The sequence below is a fragment of the Diaporthe batatas genome, assembly GCF_019321695.1.
Source record: "Diaporthe batatas strain CRI 302-4 chromosome Unknown Contig00005, whole genome shotgun sequence".
Classification (NCBI taxonomy): domain Eukaryota; kingdom Fungi; phylum Ascomycota; class Sordariomycetes; order Diaporthales; family Diaporthaceae; genus Diaporthe; species Diaporthe batatas.
Genome location: NW_025408552.1, coordinates 207,738 through 224,296, shown reverse-complemented (window position 1 = coordinate 224,296; position 16,559 = coordinate 207,738). Strand labels below are relative to the sequence as shown.

Genomic DNA, 16,559 nt, shown 5'->3' with positions numbered 1-16,559 from the left:
GGGCCTCAGCAGGGCAAATATGATGTCAGATGCAAGCAACGGGAACATAATAGTCATGTTCCATCATCACATTGCGCCAGAGGTATTCCCCTTTCTGTTATCGCTACGCCTCCGAAAATAGCACAGATCAGGACAAGTTGCCCAACATCTGTCCCGGGCTGACCACAGGGCCGTCTCAGAGATAGCCCGTCGTAGAAGGGGCCATTACGGTAATGCTCCAAGATTTCAACCAGCTCTTGTGCTGTTTTATGAGTATATATTTCACCAATTTGAGTCGCCTTCTGACACCGCAACACCTAGATGTCAACATCATCTCAGCTTCACACAACATTCAGTATCGGTCTCAGTTGATATCCTCCTAACAAAGATTGATCTCTTTAAATTGTTGGCACTTGTTCTGCGATTCTTTCCACACTCAATAAAGCCCCCCAGCGTACTTTGAACTATCATATTAGACACGAAAACATTCGACTTTATTCTCATACGACAGTAGCAATTAGCCTACACTGTCCACCGAAGCATAGGTTCTGTATTTCTTTTGACTGAAGAAGTTTTGTACAAGGAGTCCCCGCAATTTCCAACATGTCGACCCCCGAAATGAGAATTGGCCTTGAGATTGAAACTCTCCTCATACAGCGAGATGTCAACGCCAAACAGCTGTCTCTCGAGGCCTTTGCAAAGTTGGCGGTCAAGTCTTACAACGCGAAGATCGACACTGATAAGTACTTGAAAATGCATCCCGACATCGATGGGGCATGGGAAGGAGACGAGTATAAAGACTGGTCCTTGACAGACGATGCCACTATTGCCGGAGCTACGAAGACTAATAACAAGTGTACGTCAGATGGCTCTCATATTGCCCTCTTCTACTGGATTGACACCTAATCAACTTCTTAGACGCCGTTGAGTTCGTCTCTCCGATCTTGCGTTATGATTCTACTGGACTGTGGCGTGCCCACGTTCAGAATCTGTTCAAAACCATGCGCGAATCATATGTCTTCGAGTCGAACAGGAGTTGTGGCTTCCACGTTCATGCTTCACCTGCGGCGGGCGCGTGGTCTCTTCAGGAACTGAAAAGCATCTGCATGGCTGTCGTCTACTTCGAAGACGCCTTTGAAGCTATCGTCCCTGAACATCGCCGAGGTAATCAATGGATCAAAAGCAACACAGTCGACAACCCTAAGCTGGCGAATCTCCCAACTGCTCAGATTTTCGAACGAATCAAGGCTTGCGAGAATGCTGTCGAGATTGCCGATCTCATGCATCCCGACAGGTATTACGCCTGGAACTTCACTAATCTGTACTACGGCGGAAAGGCTACCATTGAGTGGCGCCGCGCTGCCGGAGTGACCAGCGCTGAGGGCTGCCTCGTATGGGCTGAGCTCGCCATCGACTTCTTACAGTCTGCTCGGCGGCCCGGTGTGCAGCTTGGAAAGTATAGCCGAGATGTTGCAGGACTCAGGGCTTTTGTTGGAGAAGGCCTTGTTGCTGGAATGAGTGATGAACGGTATTTGAGGCCTATCTTTGAGGGCAAATCGGGCAGTCTGAAACCTCTCAAACTGAAGGAGAAGGATGAGGACTTGCTGAAGAAGAAGGAAAAGCAAGACAAGAAGAAGAATCTGATGATGAAAAAGCTCAGGCAGGATCTGGCAAGGAACCCGCCTTTAAAATAGACACACCTGAGTGGAAAGACCCCGGTGGTGATTGAAGTTACATTTATTCCCGATTAGAACAGAATCTTGGATCTCAGTTAACTCCATCACGCTTTACACATGAAGGCGTGACTGATTCTATGATGGATTTCACGGGTGACAGCAATCATTCACTAGCATATCTGATATCAATTTGCCGTGCGGATTCAAGACACGGGTCTGTGGCGCATTCATGACTACCTACCGAGGCAGATAACCTCTCATACAAATTCAGTAAGAGGATTAAAGACATATGAGCAGCATTGCACCTTTTTCTCTATATCTTGTCTTTTAGTATAAGCACACATTAACAGTGTAACTAGGTACTTCAAAGTTGTATGGTGACATTGCCCCAGGGTGCAGAAAGGCCCAAGGCGAAATTGCTTCGGAAGTCATTTGCATAGCCATCAATCCTGAACTACTTAACGATCCTAGGTAGCGACAGCCGTAAACAGCGCTCACGCCCCATGATTCCGCATATGCACAGCATGCACGTGAGTTACTCGTAGCACATCAAATCCCATCCATGATTCCTAACAATAGACGGGGAGAAAGGAAAAAGCGCACAATCCCGACAGGGATCTTAAAGCTCAAGGTTTCCTCAGCCCCGGGAATCACCACTAACTAAAGGGCCAAGAAAGCCTAATAACAATTAGTCGATACGAAACAAAGGATGACCATGTACTGTAGTTAGCGCCGGGCCGTACCATGAAACATAAACCAGGCTGGGTTTCTCCAGGATACCTGGGCAAGCCAGCGGGCGACCATTCAGCTCCAATGGATAACTATTGCGACAAGGGCTGCTGGCTGGCTGGCTGCCATCGCAATTATCTCGTGTGCACCTTGATATTAACTCACATGGCCACTTGCGTGCCAACATATAATTGTCACATCACGTCAGGCCCAAGAGTGGGGAAGTTCTCGTATCCATGGATGTAGAAGCCTTGTTGGCGATTAGTCTCGACATTATTGAGTCAGCCCGAGTCTACCCTAGGGTATTCTATGCCTCGTGTATGTTCTTCATGCTGCAAAACGTCTATCCCGCGGCTGTTCTTGCGTCCGCCTCTCTCAGCCGGCGATCTGTCTGTCAACAAAAGATCCTTGGTCTTCTCCAGATTAACCAACAAATCCGCACACTCACGACCCATCCTCGTTCCTCCTGTCCTCCATCCTGAGATGCTCAACTTCTAGCAGGTGGTAGCCTGAGTAAAACAAATGTCGTTGTGAGGGGATAGGCCATCGCGTTTCATCTTTCCAAATCCAAACAGCCGCATATGCTTTCTCGCGGAGAAAAACCGAAATAATGAAACAATTGGTGCGAGTAACTCCAAACCAATGCAATGCGTACGTGTGTATCGGATGCCTCCCTCAACTCGGGGCGTGTAAAGTAAACGAAAAACAAGAAAATATGGCCGTAATGCTGTTGCCCTCACGTGTACGCCAACGCATGCCTTTCGTCATGATTGTTGAAGCTGTGCTTCATCCAAGAGCTCTGCCCCTGTCCTTCGCAACAAATGAGCCCACTCATAGGAGCGGGATGATGAGATGAGTGATGGAAAAGAAGTAGGAAAAGACATTGAGCCAAAGATCATAAAAGTTGTAAGGGGTGTGGGACAAAAGATCCTTAGAAAAGGAAGAAGCCCGTGATTAGAGAAACGAAGGGTACAAGACATGTCACAAGGGCACCGGTCGACATTGTCGCCAGGGCCGGTGATCCTGCAGAGGAGTCAGCGCCGTCACTAGAGGAACTGTCATTTTCGCCGGAGATTTTGCTGCTGTCAGGCTTACTCGTAGCCGATGCGGAGGACGACGATTCAGAGGACGAACCCGCGGTGCTCCTGTGGGTGCCAGGGCTGCGGGACGCTTGGGCGGCGCATGCAGTCTCGTCGGGCTCAAGGCCCTTGCCGAGGGGCGACTCAAGGTTGGCCACGACAGCCTGGGCGTCGCGCACGCTGAAAGACAGGGTGCCGTCGTCGCCGACCGTCGCCGTCTCCTCTGTGTCGTCGACCTGCGTCTGCGTGCCCACGCTATCCTGCTCAAAGCTGACACCGTTCCAGGTGGTGTTGAACTTGGCGTCCATCCCCTCGTTCGTCAGGCGCGCCAGGTGCACCGTCTTGCCGGCCAGTGACGTCGGCAGCGACACTGACACGGTCACATTGGCCTTGTTGGCCTCGGTCGTGTTGGACACCTTGCTGTTCAGCACGGCGATGGACTGCAGCGAGCCGCCCTGGTAGATAGAGTAAGCCCTGACGTACTCGCTGTAGCCTGAGGGCACGTTGGTGAGAGTGTCCTGGTAGATCTGGGCGGCGCAGGTGGGGCCGATGATCTCGTTGAAGGCGGCATGTCCGTAGTAGATGGGGCGGACGTGAGGCCCACCGCCAGCGTTGGCGCGAGGCTGCCATGCGGTTGTGAAGCTGTTGGCGGTCATGTGGAATTGCACGCTGGTCATGTTGATGGAGGCGGCCCAGAGGAGGAAATTGAGGGTGTACAGCGCGCCGCCGAAGGTGTCGCTGACGTTGGCGACGCCCAAAGGCCCAACCATACCCATCTCGCGCAGAGCGTAGGGGAAACCTGTCTCGTGGGCCTGCTCGATCTGGGTGACCCAGTCGGCAAACTGGGACTCGACGTAGTCGAAGCTCATGATGAGGTCCATGGTGAGGGCCTTGCCCTCGGTCACATTGACGAAGTAGGAGTAGCAGTGCTGGTTCCAGCTGGATAGGTACTCGACGCCGTTGAATTTGGAGTCGACACCGGACTTGTCCATCTCCTGGATCTCGAAGGTGGTACCACTGGTGTGGGATGTGCCACTGGCCTCGAAGAAGTTGGTGGGCAGGCCAGCAGGCTTGAGGACCTGCTCATAGACAGCGGCAGCACGCTCGTGCCACTCCTCGGAGTAGACTGAAGATACGTAGGAGCCGTTCCGGAAGCCGTTGGTGCTGTAAAGGTCTGGCTCGTTGCCGATCTCGAACGAGACGATGTCCAGGTTGTCACATCGCTCGATGATCTGGCTGGCCATGTCGACGATCTTGTCGATGTAGTCGTCCTCATTGTAGGCCAGGTTCAGGCCCCAGGTGAAGGGGGTGCCCGTAGGGAACCTGTTTGCAGCCTCGAAGAAGCGGGGGCCGATGAGCATGTTGTCCCACGCGATGTTGCCATCCCCCTTCTGATCTGGGTTGGTGATCTGGGCCCATTTATCTTGGGACTTATCATAGATCATGTAGTCCTGGGTGTTGCCGCCGAGTCGAATGTGGGGTGGCTTGCCTGTGTAGTTTCCCAGGTTCTCGAGCAGGGTTATGGACAGACGGTTTGGCTCATCCTGGCCAGTGTAGGCAAAGAGGTTTGAGGGCTCGATGCCGAAGCCGCCAAAGGAAAGGTCGACAGTCTGGGAGATGCCTGAGGGGGCCGATTCAGAGACCTCGAAGCTGAGTGTGGATGCTGCCGACTGAGCCAGAGCGGAGGCGACAAGGCCGGTGGTGGCGACCGCGCCCGAAATAAGCCTCGATCTTGGCGAGGCCATACTGACGATGGTCTTTACTGCGACGTTGGCGTGGGTGCGACCTTGTCCACAAACCTAACCTTGAGACGCGTTGCCTAATGCAGGAACCCGCACCAACGATGTGGGTTGGGGTTATGGGTTTGACTTCGAAGACGGCACGACGTCGAAAAATGGCAGGCAGGCACGTCTGGGACAGAGAGCTCGAAAGAAGGTGGGCGGATGAGAGGTGGGATATGCCTCGACTTTTGAGTGGTGGTGATGACGGCAGTCGCAATGAAGAGCTTCGAGAAGACGCAAGCGGGCCCACTAGGATGGGAACTGAATGGTGACCAGGATGCAACGGTGACGGACGGGCAGGACGGGGTGACGGGCCAGGCCAGGCCAGACCAGATGGAGCAGGGGGAGGAGGACGGCACACAAGAGTGCAGGGGTGGTGGGGAACAACAAGATTGATCAGAGAAAATGGGGCATCCAACAAGAGGGCCCCCAAAAAAACGGAGAGGAGGGAGGGAAATTAAACAGTATTGGTCTCTGTCTGTTCTCTGGGGGGGGGAGGATGGGGGAAGTGAGGATGGGGTCAGGAAAAAGGGCGGAAGCTCGAGGCACTGAAGTAGTCTCGGTTGGTCTCGGTTGGTGGTCGACTTGTCAGGCTGTGAGCTTGGTTGGCGGCAAGGCTGGTGACGACGATGTTGATGTTGATGCTCGGTCGGTGGGGTGGAAATTGGCAGGATGGAGTCAACGATAGGATGGCTGGGAGGATCGACGGCAAGGAGTGGACTTGGGAGGTGCGGTCTTGGAGGCTTGGACGGCTTAGACGGCTTAGACGGCTTGCACTGCTTGGATGATTGTGTGCGAGTGTGCATACGTGTGTGTGTTAATCCTGCACCAACAGTGATCCTTCTGCTGGTCTGCTGGTGTGTCAATCAAACCATCAACCCGTCAACCTGTCCAACATTTGGAACAAAGCCAAGGCAGGGTGGGTTTGACTGACGTTGGCAGCGTAGAAAATGCCCACTTTATGGGGCTGGGGGTAAATGTGTCGGTGGACTGGCTTGCCGATTTCACGTCTTTTGTCCTCTTTTCGCTCGTCAACAAGACGGAATGAGGTGGTCAAAGATGGAGACCGGGGCGGCAACTGCCATCTAGATATTTGGGCACTTGCCGACTACAAACAAGGACGGACAGGGGAGGGACGACGGGCGGTACGGTACGAGAGCTGACTGCAGGCAGGCTGGCGGTGAGGCGTACAATGCAAGATGCCCTGGAAGCACACACACATACAAAAAGGGAGATGCACGAACATGACACAGAAACCAGAGGTGCGAGCCAGTGGGCGGCGAGTGATCAGACATTCCGACTTGGCCAGGCTGTGCTCAGCTGTGGTGCAGTTGGTACCAAGATCTGCCATGCCTGCTATGCCTGCCATGCAGGAGCTATGGTAATGTGTTCCCCGTTTTTATTTCTGCAATGTTGACGTCACATTGGAATGGGGGGGAGAAAAGAGAGCGCACTAACAAACAGCAGATGGAAATTTGAGATGAGACGGGACGAGACGAGACGGCAGCAACCACAGAGCAACACCAAAATGTAACGCTACCATCACCACCACCACAGAACACCATCCCAATCACAGCCTTGAAACGCTAGGGACTCATACCCAGCCTGCCAGCCCAGCCTGTCCCACCATCTCGGAACAAACAGTCCTTGTTGCACATCTCGTATATACGGTCAGTCTCTTTCTTCGAAGCAGCATCAACCCTCCTCGAGCGCCGACCAGATGCAAAGTTTAACATGCCGCCCGCTCCCTGCGAGACCGGTACGGAGTAGAGATCCAAGAGATAGACCCACGCCATGGTACAGGGGGGTCGTGACGGCCCCGGAAACCGGCTGCCCCAGCCTTTGTAGCGTCCAGACAGGCGCACCGTGTCACGGCCGAAACTCAAATGACGGAGACTTCGCTGTGCCTGCCAGTCCCGACCTGCTGGGGAAGGTACAATTAACTCTGGCCCTGTCGTGAATTGGGTTTCGGCTGTCTCGATCTCTCGGGACGCCACCGAGCACAGATACGATACATGACCCAAACAATGCCAGCATCCACCTTGGTGGCAGGTATCACGAGGGACGCAGCTGTCGTGCATCACGAGCACCGCTCTCCTCTCGAGTCCATCGTCGTCAGTGCTCGGAAAACCCGTGCCGCGGTGCTTTCTTCATCATGCAAGACAGCAAGGCAGGAAGCTGCAGCTCCAGCCCCGACCGAGGCTTGTAAACATGCTGCACCTGAGCACTTGGCGCTTGGCCTGAAATGGCCTGACGTCGGCCCCCAAAACAACGCACCAAAACAGGCCCGAGGACTGCCTAGCACCCTAGCTTCGGCCCAGCTCACAGGAGACGTGCCGGTGTGCCGCTTGCGGGGGTGCCCGATTGGTGGTGTAGCTGTTGTAGCTGCCGGCCAGATTGCCATTCTGCAGGATCAGGAAAACAAATCTCCACGACCCAACACTCACAATCGCCGATTCGCAAGCACCGCAGAAATGATTGATGACATCTGCAGCCCACCCACCATGCAATGCAGCCACCCTGCCACGCCGTGCGCCGCCAGAAAATGAAAATCCTGGAATAATCTCCGCCCCTCCGTTTCCAACAGCTTGGCACCCTAGCCACGCACGCAGCCAACTGTGGTATCTGTACTGCGGTACGCGCCCTGTCTGCCTGTCCGGCAATACACCATCTACACGTGCGGACGAGTAGGGCAGCCGCGAGTTCAAAAGACAGACTACTTGCTGCCCTGACGATGGAGTAGCTGCCCAGGGCGAACTCTCCCTCCTCGCTTGACAACACCCTGTCGATCTTGTCATCGCCCACGCCGGGTCGCCTTGTCAGCCCTGGAGGCAATGCCCACAGGATGGCACATTGGTACCGGGAAGATCCAGCATCCATCCCTACAAGTTTAATCGTAGACACATCACTACGTCTTGACCGTGCAGCGTGTTCCACAAGCGCTGGCCGGCATGACAAACTCCACAGCCCGCGGGCGTCTCGAACGACTGCTTCGTCTCAGGGGCCGAGAGCAGCAGCCAGTCAGCCTGTTGGTAACTCGTCTGTTGGCCTGGACTGGAGCTGGGCGAGACTGGGAAAGAACTGGAGATTATCCGTAATTAACGCAACCGCGCGACTCCCTGCTCACTGATCCCTACAGATCACTACCCGCACAAAGTCCAGACACATCGGTCTCCATCAAAGGCGCTTGACGGCCATGCATCTCGCACTCGCAAGGGCGCGTGGAAGCGGTCGCTGTTCCATCGGCCGGCGCCTACGGTCCCGTAAACACCAAGGTTCTACCTTGTTTAATTTGCACTGTCTTCTGTTCTTTTTTTGATTTGCGTGTAACCTTTGTACATGTACACCGTTGAGAGCACAGACAGGTAGATAATTCCTGAAGTCCGGCATCACTGTCGGTCCCCCTGGACCCTCTCCGAGAACCAGGGCCGGCCCCTCAATCCCCTTTGGCGGGCCGCTTCTCATCCCCTGTGGACAGCTCACAATGCCCATGTGGTCTTGGCTTGCCGATCCCCGCCCACCCACCACACCCAGCCGAGCTCCCCCCTCTCGGTCGGACTGCCGGTCTGCTTGCTTTTTGTTTCCGTTTTCGGGTGCGGCTTTGTTCAACGAAGCCACAGCGTGCCCGGGCCACCGAGAACTGGACGGACGACTTGCATGTTGGTAGCTGCACGGCTGGCTTCACGCAGCTGGAGGCGCCGGTATTGAGTAGGAGGCCATCATTATCAGGACACAGCACTCGTATGCACCGCGGTTGCTACCTAGGTACCTCAAGATCACATCAACTACCTCTCCTTTTTTAGGCCCTGCCTGGAGCATCGCCCTTGTCACTATATCACAACTCCATCCACGTCCGTGGGACAATACGGGTGTGGAGGCCCATTATAAACGCCGCGCCATGCACACACAGACAGTCCGTGATAGAGAAATGTACATGAATTAACAGACTGACTGTTGAAGCCACGTGCTTATCCCTTTTTTTGCTTTCCAGCTGGCCCCCCGGCGGATTGCTGAAGGCTGAAGGAGCGCGCACAGAAACAGAATTAGCAACGCCCGTGCAGGTGGTTGCACTGCATGGGCCGCCTGGCGGCCGCCTGCTTCCTCTGTCCTCATCAGCCTCAGCGCGAATGTGACGTCCTGTGGAAGGGCCACATCGAGGACGCCGGGCTCCCTCCCTGCGCTGTACTGTATCGCCTGACATGGCAGGCAGACAGTCTCTCATCTTGGGCGCCGCCGCCAGGAATGCAATGTACCTTTGTGATGGGTGAGTCAATACCCCGCCCCGAGGTGCCCACGAGAATATTAATAGGGATCACGAACGATTACCTTATGGCCACCACCCTTAGCCAACCATCTAGCCTCAAACCAGGCCACGCTGGTCGCCTATAGGCTAACTCTACAGGCAAGTAAACCCCAACGTATTGATCCGTGTTACTAGTTTCTGGTTAAGTGCTTTTTTTGGTACTTTATACAACTATTTGTTCTTATATCTTAACTTCTAAACCTGCTTATCATAGCTCCCTCTCCCCTCGTTCTATATGTTAAATATTATACTAGTTGTGTATATTATAGTGTACTCCTTGTGGCATATACTCCTCTATTGTGCCCTATTGTTATATTAAAGAACAGATCCTGGGGGTGTGACTTTCTGATCCTATTGGGTTTAGGGAGTAAGAGGTGGAACTTCTTATAGGTAATAGAGGCTGGGCTGATGAAGTATCTACTCAATTCGCTTCCAACTCTACATTTGGGGGAATCGCGGGCACAGGAGTCAAGGCTGCTCCCACGCAAGGCCGTTGAAGCTTCCTGCGATATCGAAGAGCAAGTTCATGTAGGTTGTCATGAGGGCCTTGCATATCTGTGACCGACAGTGCAATCAGTCAGGCCCTTCAAGAATTCAAATTCATAGGCTCCGTTTGAGGAGTGATGACCATTGACTTAGAGCTACACGAACATCGCTGTATTCTCAAACGACTTTCTGAACCGCACAAGGCCTACACTTGCCCGATGATGCGCCTGCAGCACATGTGCAGCTGATTACCAAAAAGGACTCGGACTAAACTGGTTCTCTCATATTTCATCTCCCTACACTTGTTGTCTATGATGAAAGAGCCTTGCATGTTGTACGCAATCCACCCGCCCACCTTGTCCACCTACTTCGTAGTCGAAATGGTTTCTCCAAGAACAACAACGGTCACTTGCATCCCGGTTAGCAGGTCCTGGGAATATCCGGGATCCGAACAACGTCCATTGTTCTTCTGATGCCTCTTCAACCCAGTATGACTTACTTCGTGAACGATCAAGGAACTGCTCCTCGTCCGCCGCGATCCGTGCAGCATTCTCTGGCTGCTGAGTGATGCCAAAGAAAGTCTGGAACGCGCCGGCGTCGACAAAGCTCAGCTCGGCGAAAGCATCGTAATCAAAGTCCCTCTGGGAGCCGATGAGAACGGTCGCTGGGAAGTCCGCGTTGGCCTCCGTGTCCGCCGCCTTGCCTGCCGTGCGATGAATGTACCGCCGGGTATGGCTCAGTGGAAAGTGCCTAGGAACACCAAGTTATTAGCGGGCAAGCCATGATTAACCCCCAGCTCTGCATCAATGGAGCACTACATCTCATACTAGCTGCCGATGACGGCCAGAATGATGGTCTTTGAAGTGGAGATGATGACCTGGGACTTACTCTCCGCTGATCTCCTTGACTAAAGGTACATGTTTGCCCTCGTAGTGTGCTCGGAACTGCTCTGGGGTTGTGCCGGGCTTGCGGTAAGCGAAGATGAGGACGGAATAAGTCATAGTGTCCGGGGTTCCTGGTATAAAGTGAGGGGTATCAAAAGCGGAGAGTAATTTTGAAAGATCAACTGAGGTTGGTGTTGTGTTGATTCTGCACAGTACTTGGCCAAAATGACAAAAGGGCAGACCTGGGTATTTATGAATGACTGCTTGGAGGCGGAGTCTCGGCACGGGCCCGGTAACGGGGCAGATCCCACTCGGGCGGGCGTTCAATGCAGGACTGTCAACCAACAACCATATCAACGGTGTGATCATTTGCTCAGCTGTGGCCTGTGGCTGGCGTACTAAACGGGCCGATGCTACTTAAGTACCTGTTGGTTTGTTGCATGCAACGCACGCTGCACCCGAGGCGCTAAAGTTGGTCACAATGTGGGCACCAAAATGCTTCACGGATTGGCCGCTTTGGATGCAGTGCGTTGGTTGATGTTCGCCCCGTCGTGCTCGCCCAAATGTGTCCGAGGATCTTGTGGGGGGCTCACGGCGGGGCCACGATCACCATCGACGTCTTCCCGCCGTGTTGGTAGGTAGGTATCGGCCTAGCCGAGTCGCGGGCGGGAATGGGCGGTTCGGGACGGAGGTGGTGGGCGCGCGAGCATCGGTCATGTCTGCGATGATCACGGGATGGTCGGGGGGGGGGGGGGTCCCGAAAGGGGCCGGGGCGACGGCGACGATGGGTGAAGCTCGCTGCTTGCCGTGTCCTGACAGCTCATCTTTCGTGGGGTCTCGTCGTTGCGCCTCCTCCAGAGCTGCCGGTGGCCAGCAAGGTCAACTCCTTCGATCATCTGGCAGGACAGAACAGCCTCGGTGGGGAAGCTGGTGTTGTAGGGGGCCGAGTGAATCGGACACGTTGTGTATGGCACTCAGGAAGGACAGTGCATTTCGTCTGGCTTTCATATCAATACGTGAGAGCAGGCGCATCAGCCGCGCCCATGCCCTATTCGAGACCGCATCTGCGCATCTGCTCGCCTTATTATATGTTCTTGGGTTCAACAACTATCCTACAAGAAGAACTCGACTAGGCCACAAAGCAGGAATATAAAGCAGGAATTTCAAGTGCTTGAGATAAACATCGCCAACCTCAACGACATGAGCACAGCTGGTGAACGTGACATCGGAACTACGTTGACCTGTCGAGATGAACAGCAATGAGGCTGTGCGAATTCAAAGGCCGTCCGTCACCACTTCACGAGAACCCAATAGAACTTTTCTTCCCTCAAAATCTGCCCACGACAGACCACACCCCAAGTGTCAGCCGCCCGCAGCAATCACGTCCCCGGGCTCCCGTTCCCGAGAGGACACTCCCCCATCCCCGCGGCGGCGGCATCAGCAGTGCTCCCGTTGGCCGACGGCGGCGTCATGTTGAGCGGGAAGAAGCTGAACAGGTCCGTCGTCAGCACGTCGTAGTGGAAGTGCGTCAGGGGGTCCAGCCCCTCGCCGCCGGCCCCGCCGAACGCGTCTGCGTCTCCCCCTCCTCCTCCGCCCAGGCCTCCCGTGCCCCCCGTCATCCCGAGCGGCGTGTTTCCCATCGACGTGTCGGTGCTGTTGTTGTTGCCGCCGCCGCCGCCCAGGGATCCGGGCAGGTCGCTGAAGTAGATGAGCTGGTTTGCGGACGAGGGTGGGGCGTGCAGGGAGGGGAACTGGATCGTGCCGTATTGTTGGTGCTGCTGGTGCTGGTGTTGTTGGTGGTGTTGGTGGTGTTGGTGCTGCTGGTGCTGCTGCAGTTGGCGTTGGTGGGAGTGATGGCGATGATGTTGCGCGTGGTCCTGGCCGCCGTTCATGAAGGGCGCGAGGGACGAGGGGTTGGGCGCCGTCTGGAGCAAGGGGTCGGTGAAGGCCGGGAGCCCGCTCGTCGTGGCCGTGGTGGTGCCGGCGATCTTCTGCTTGGAGATGGTCTCCTCGACGACGCGCAGGATCTTCCTGAGGGAGTTGCGGGCGTTGGTGACGGGCTCGTCGTCGATCATGAGGTTGACGCTGGCGATGGCCATCTGGATGAACTCGATGTTGTAGGCGTACTTGCTCGGGTGGCGCAGGATGTCGAAGAAGAGCACGGCGCAGCTCGACTCGAGGAAGAAGCCGTGGTACCGCGACGTCCGCGCCACCTCGTCCTTCTGCAGCTGCGAGTAGCAGTACATGATGCAGTCCTGCGCCGTGTTGGTCGCCTGCCGGCACGCCTGCCGCAGCCACATGGCGCTCGCCGCGTCCTGCGACGGGCTCGACGCCAGCGCGTAGTCCGCCACCAGGAACGGCCTGAACGTCAGCAGGATGGTGTGGTAGTACAGGTTGTGCAGCAGCAGCTTGAGCGGGTGCTCGCCGCCCGGGGGCAGCCCGCTGGTGTCCAGGCCCGCGGACCCGATGCCGTGCTTGTTCGCAAAGTCCCGCAGCTGGGCGTGGATGTCCTCTGCCGCGACGAAGAGCTTCCGCAGCGAGTCGTAGCGGTGTGTGTTGTATATCGTCTTGGAGCACTGCTCGCCAATGTATGCCAGGCGGCTCAGGGTCACGATGAAGGGCTGGTTCTCGGGGAACGGCGACGAGATGTCCGACATCTTCATCATGCTCTCCCGCCCGACCATCATGCTGTACCAGCTCTCCATGAAGTACAGACACCATAGCGTCGTGCGGCACTTCTCCGCGTCCTCGGACCGTGTCAGAGAGTTGGCTGCCTCGCGGTGCAGACCCAGCGCAAAGGCCTTCCTGGATGCGGTGCCGAGCATGAGGTACGTCAGGTTTGGCCTGCCCATGCTGGTCTGGTACTCTGCCATCAGCAGCGAGAACTGGATCATTGGCAGGCTGACGGTGTCATCGAATAGGACCGCTTCGTACTTGGCCCTAGCCATCAACTCCTCTGCGACGTTGGTGTGAGGCGTGGCGAGGGCCCCGAGAGCCAATACTGCGACTATGAGGGCTTTAGTCTGAGATGGCTGGGTCTCATCACTGTTGTATAGATGGTGAAGCATCTTGTCCAGTTCTGCATTGGTAAAGAATGGGAGTATGTATGCATGCCTGTTCGCTTGTCAGTGGGATGGTGCTCGGGTCCTGGCACATTGAAGACGAGACTTGAAAATCGGATGGCGCACTCGTCAAAGGTAGATGGCTCATCTGAGAAAACAACAGCATCTTTATCAAGCATGATTGTGTTTCAAGCACAGCCATTCGCTCGATGTCGCTGTTCGGACGCTTCGTGCTGCTGATACCGCTACCAGGGTGGTCCACACCACCTTACATCCATATCGTGACGGCCGGCCAGGACATGACCGATTATCGGGTAAAATTCCCGGGAAAATGATGCAAAACAAACATAGGCACCAAGGATAGAGCTCTGAATCACCTCAGAAGAAGAAAAGAAAATGCGAGCATACCATGCCTTGAACCTCTCCAGGAACACTCTTGCCTGGGCCAAGGTTAATTCGCTGAACAGACTACTCGCAGGTCGGTGAAACCGCGTGGCATCGAATCTCTGTGCTGTGCCAAAGAAGAAGCTGCGCTGAAGGAAGAGATCTAGACCGGCGCCGCCTTCCTGGACTTCACGGTCTTGTTGGCCATGCGGACCTGTTGACGACAGGATGCCCCGGTGTACTTGTTGTAAAAATGCAAATTGAGCTACATGGCGCCTACGTGTCAGTTGCTACCGCATCATGTTTCACACGGTGTCACATGGGACTCGAGTAGCATGAAGAGAAAGAAAGACAACGTGTGCTTGAAACTCGACTCTGCTGAGGACATCCATGCTGCAAAACAAGTGCTGGGAAAGAGAGGCGGAACTCACAAGCCGGCCCGTAGAAAAGCCGGGCAGTACCCCCTTGGACCGGTTCGACATCGCTCCTCTGAGGCACGGCAGCGATGCTCTGATAGATGGCCGAGTCCGACTTTGGGCCCTCACCGGCCTCAGGCACGTCCCTGCGGAAACCAGACGGCGACTCATGGCCCGCCGAGACCGGGAGCGGCGTCGGCTGCTCGCTGCCGTTCGCACCAGTAGCAACGACAACCGAGCGCCCGTCGGAGCCGGGTGTCGGAGGAGGAGGAGCCTTGACCACGTTCTTCGGCGAGGTAGCATCCGCCGCCGCCGCCGCAGCAGCAGCAGCCGCCTCTGCAGCAGCAGCAGCCCTCTGCGCGGCACTCTTCCGGATCCGCGTGCGCAGCCGGTACACGCAGTCGGCGGGCTTCCGGTCACACCTGTTGCAGGGCGTCTGGCCGTTGCACCGGACCTTCCTCCGGCGGCAGGGCTCGCACGCCTTTGGGTTCTTCTCCATGCCCCGGGCGGGCTGCTGCGGCGGCAGCAGCGTCCTGGTCGGCTGCGGGGCCTCGCTAGACCTCGGGCGCCGCTGCGGCGAGAGCCAGTCACACTGTGACGACTCAAGTGCCCTCAGGAGTGACGACTCCGGTCCGCCTTGGTCTTGGCCCTGTCCGGGGGCCTGCCGTTATCCCGACGACGTGGGAACTGGCGGAGCAAACCCTAAGGCAACCTTGGAATAAGGCTGCTAATTCCGAATGCCTAGGCAGTCAAGGCGCGTTGCGGTGGAGTGGCGAGCCGGATTGAGAAGTCGTCGCGGGATCCCTGGGAGCAGTTCTGCATTGGGAATCGGATCTATGTTTGCCTCTGTCGACCGACGGCTTTAGCGATACATTGGTAGTGACAACGGCGTGGTGACGGGGAGGTTGTCGTGTTTTCCGACCAAAGTGGGGCTTTTCCTAAATCCGATCGTCCCACCTCGTCCTGGTCGTCCTGTTGGCCGTCAGACGAGAGGCTGGGCATTGTTATCTCACAGTTCGGACGAAACCTTATTTCCGATATTGGGCAAAAGAGGCCTGTGCCGAGATAACCCTCGTTCATCACCTGGGCAGTCGTCTTCCTAAATCCGCAGGTGGTATTCCTCAAACTAAAGTAAAATGTCATCTTTGCACGGCATTTCGAATAGGGTTCACCTTGCCCTTTACAGTTTGTGATCGTTTGGAAGACCTGCAGTCTTGACACGAACACCCGGGAGCTCACTTGAGCAGGCAGTGCCAGTGTGTTCCAAGGTTACCTAGGTTACTCCCTCATTCACTATCAACCTGGAAAAGAGATCCCGAGGTCTCCTTGAAAAGGCCATACACTACACGCCCGGAATGACAGACATGTGGAAACCAACCAGCCAAGCATAGTTCCCACAAGTGATCGCATTGTCGGCGACGCATGGATCCATGGCCGTTGCGGTCATCAAGCTAACACAGACCTTACCACCGACATTGAAAACAGACATCGACTGATGAAACGCCTGGTGCCTAGAACGAGGTATTTCTCCAGCAGCAATAAAACACATCGCTTCGGGTTTCGCCAAATGATCCCGAGAACAGATCACGCCGATTTCTCTAATGGAAAAATCTCACTCAGTGGCCTTGACAAAGATTTTGACAACCAGGTCCAAATAAATCAATTGATTCACTCCAGGACAAGTGAGCGTAGCTAATGCTCGCGGCTGCTCATCAAGAGCTACCTAGGTACATTTCAGTTCGGACTATGACTTCATTTGAGACCCGCTGTTGTCACTTAA

At 55.3% G+C, this 16,559-nt stretch overlaps 4 protein-coding genes across 4 annotated transcripts; 1 reads left to right on the top strand and 3 right to left on the bottom strand.

The window, feature by feature from the left end:
• Positions 1–421: 421 nt before the first annotated feature.
• On the top strand, positions 422–1,673 carry KVR01_004892 (uncharacterized protein; the record flags this gene model as incomplete). Its single annotated transcript, XM_044784878.1, has 2 exons — positions 422–835; positions 898–1,673. The coding sequence occupies exons 1-2, from the start codon at positions 583–585 to the stop codon at positions 1,671–1,673; spliced, it is 1,029 nt and encodes a 342-aa protein (XP_044645337.1). The 5' UTR covers positions 422–582.
• A 961-nt stretch (positions 1,674–2,634) lies between these two features.
• On the bottom strand, positions 2,635–6,493 carry KVR01_005546 (uncharacterized protein). The gene is made up of 3 exons (XM_044793395.1): positions 6,179–6,493; positions 6,053–6,095; positions 2,635–5,996 (listed from the first exon to the last, which is right to left on the bottom strand). Exon 3 carries the CDS (start codon positions 5,206–5,208, stop codon positions 3,316–3,318), a length of 1,893 nt encoding a protein of 630 aa, XP_044645991.1. The 5' UTR covers positions 5,209–5,996; positions 6,053–6,095; positions 6,179–6,493; the 3' UTR covers positions 2,635–3,315.
• A 3,696-nt stretch (positions 6,494–10,189) lies between these two features.
• Positions 10,190–11,116, bottom strand: KVR01_005363 (uncharacterized protein). The gene is made up of 3 exons (XM_044793793.1): positions 10,922–11,116; positions 10,533–10,783; positions 10,190–10,441 (listed from the first exon to the last, which is right to left on the bottom strand). Exons 1-3 carry the CDS (start codon positions 11,032–11,034, stop codon positions 10,398–10,400), a joined length of 408 nt encoding a protein of 135 aa, XP_044645808.1. The 5' UTR covers positions 11,035–11,116; the 3' UTR covers positions 10,190–10,397.
• A 799-nt stretch (positions 11,117–11,915) lies between these two features.
• Positions 11,916–15,683, bottom strand: KVR01_005383 (uncharacterized protein). The gene is made up of 3 exons (XM_044787662.1): positions 14,795–15,683; positions 14,388–14,628; positions 11,916–14,031 (listed from the first exon to the last, which is right to left on the bottom strand). The coding sequence occupies exons 1-3, from the start codon at positions 15,276–15,278 to the stop codon at positions 12,297–12,299; spliced, it is 2,460 nt and encodes an 819-aa protein (XP_044645828.1). The 5' UTR covers positions 15,279–15,683; the 3' UTR covers positions 11,916–12,296.
• Between the last annotated feature and the right edge of the window lie 876 nt (positions 15,684–16,559).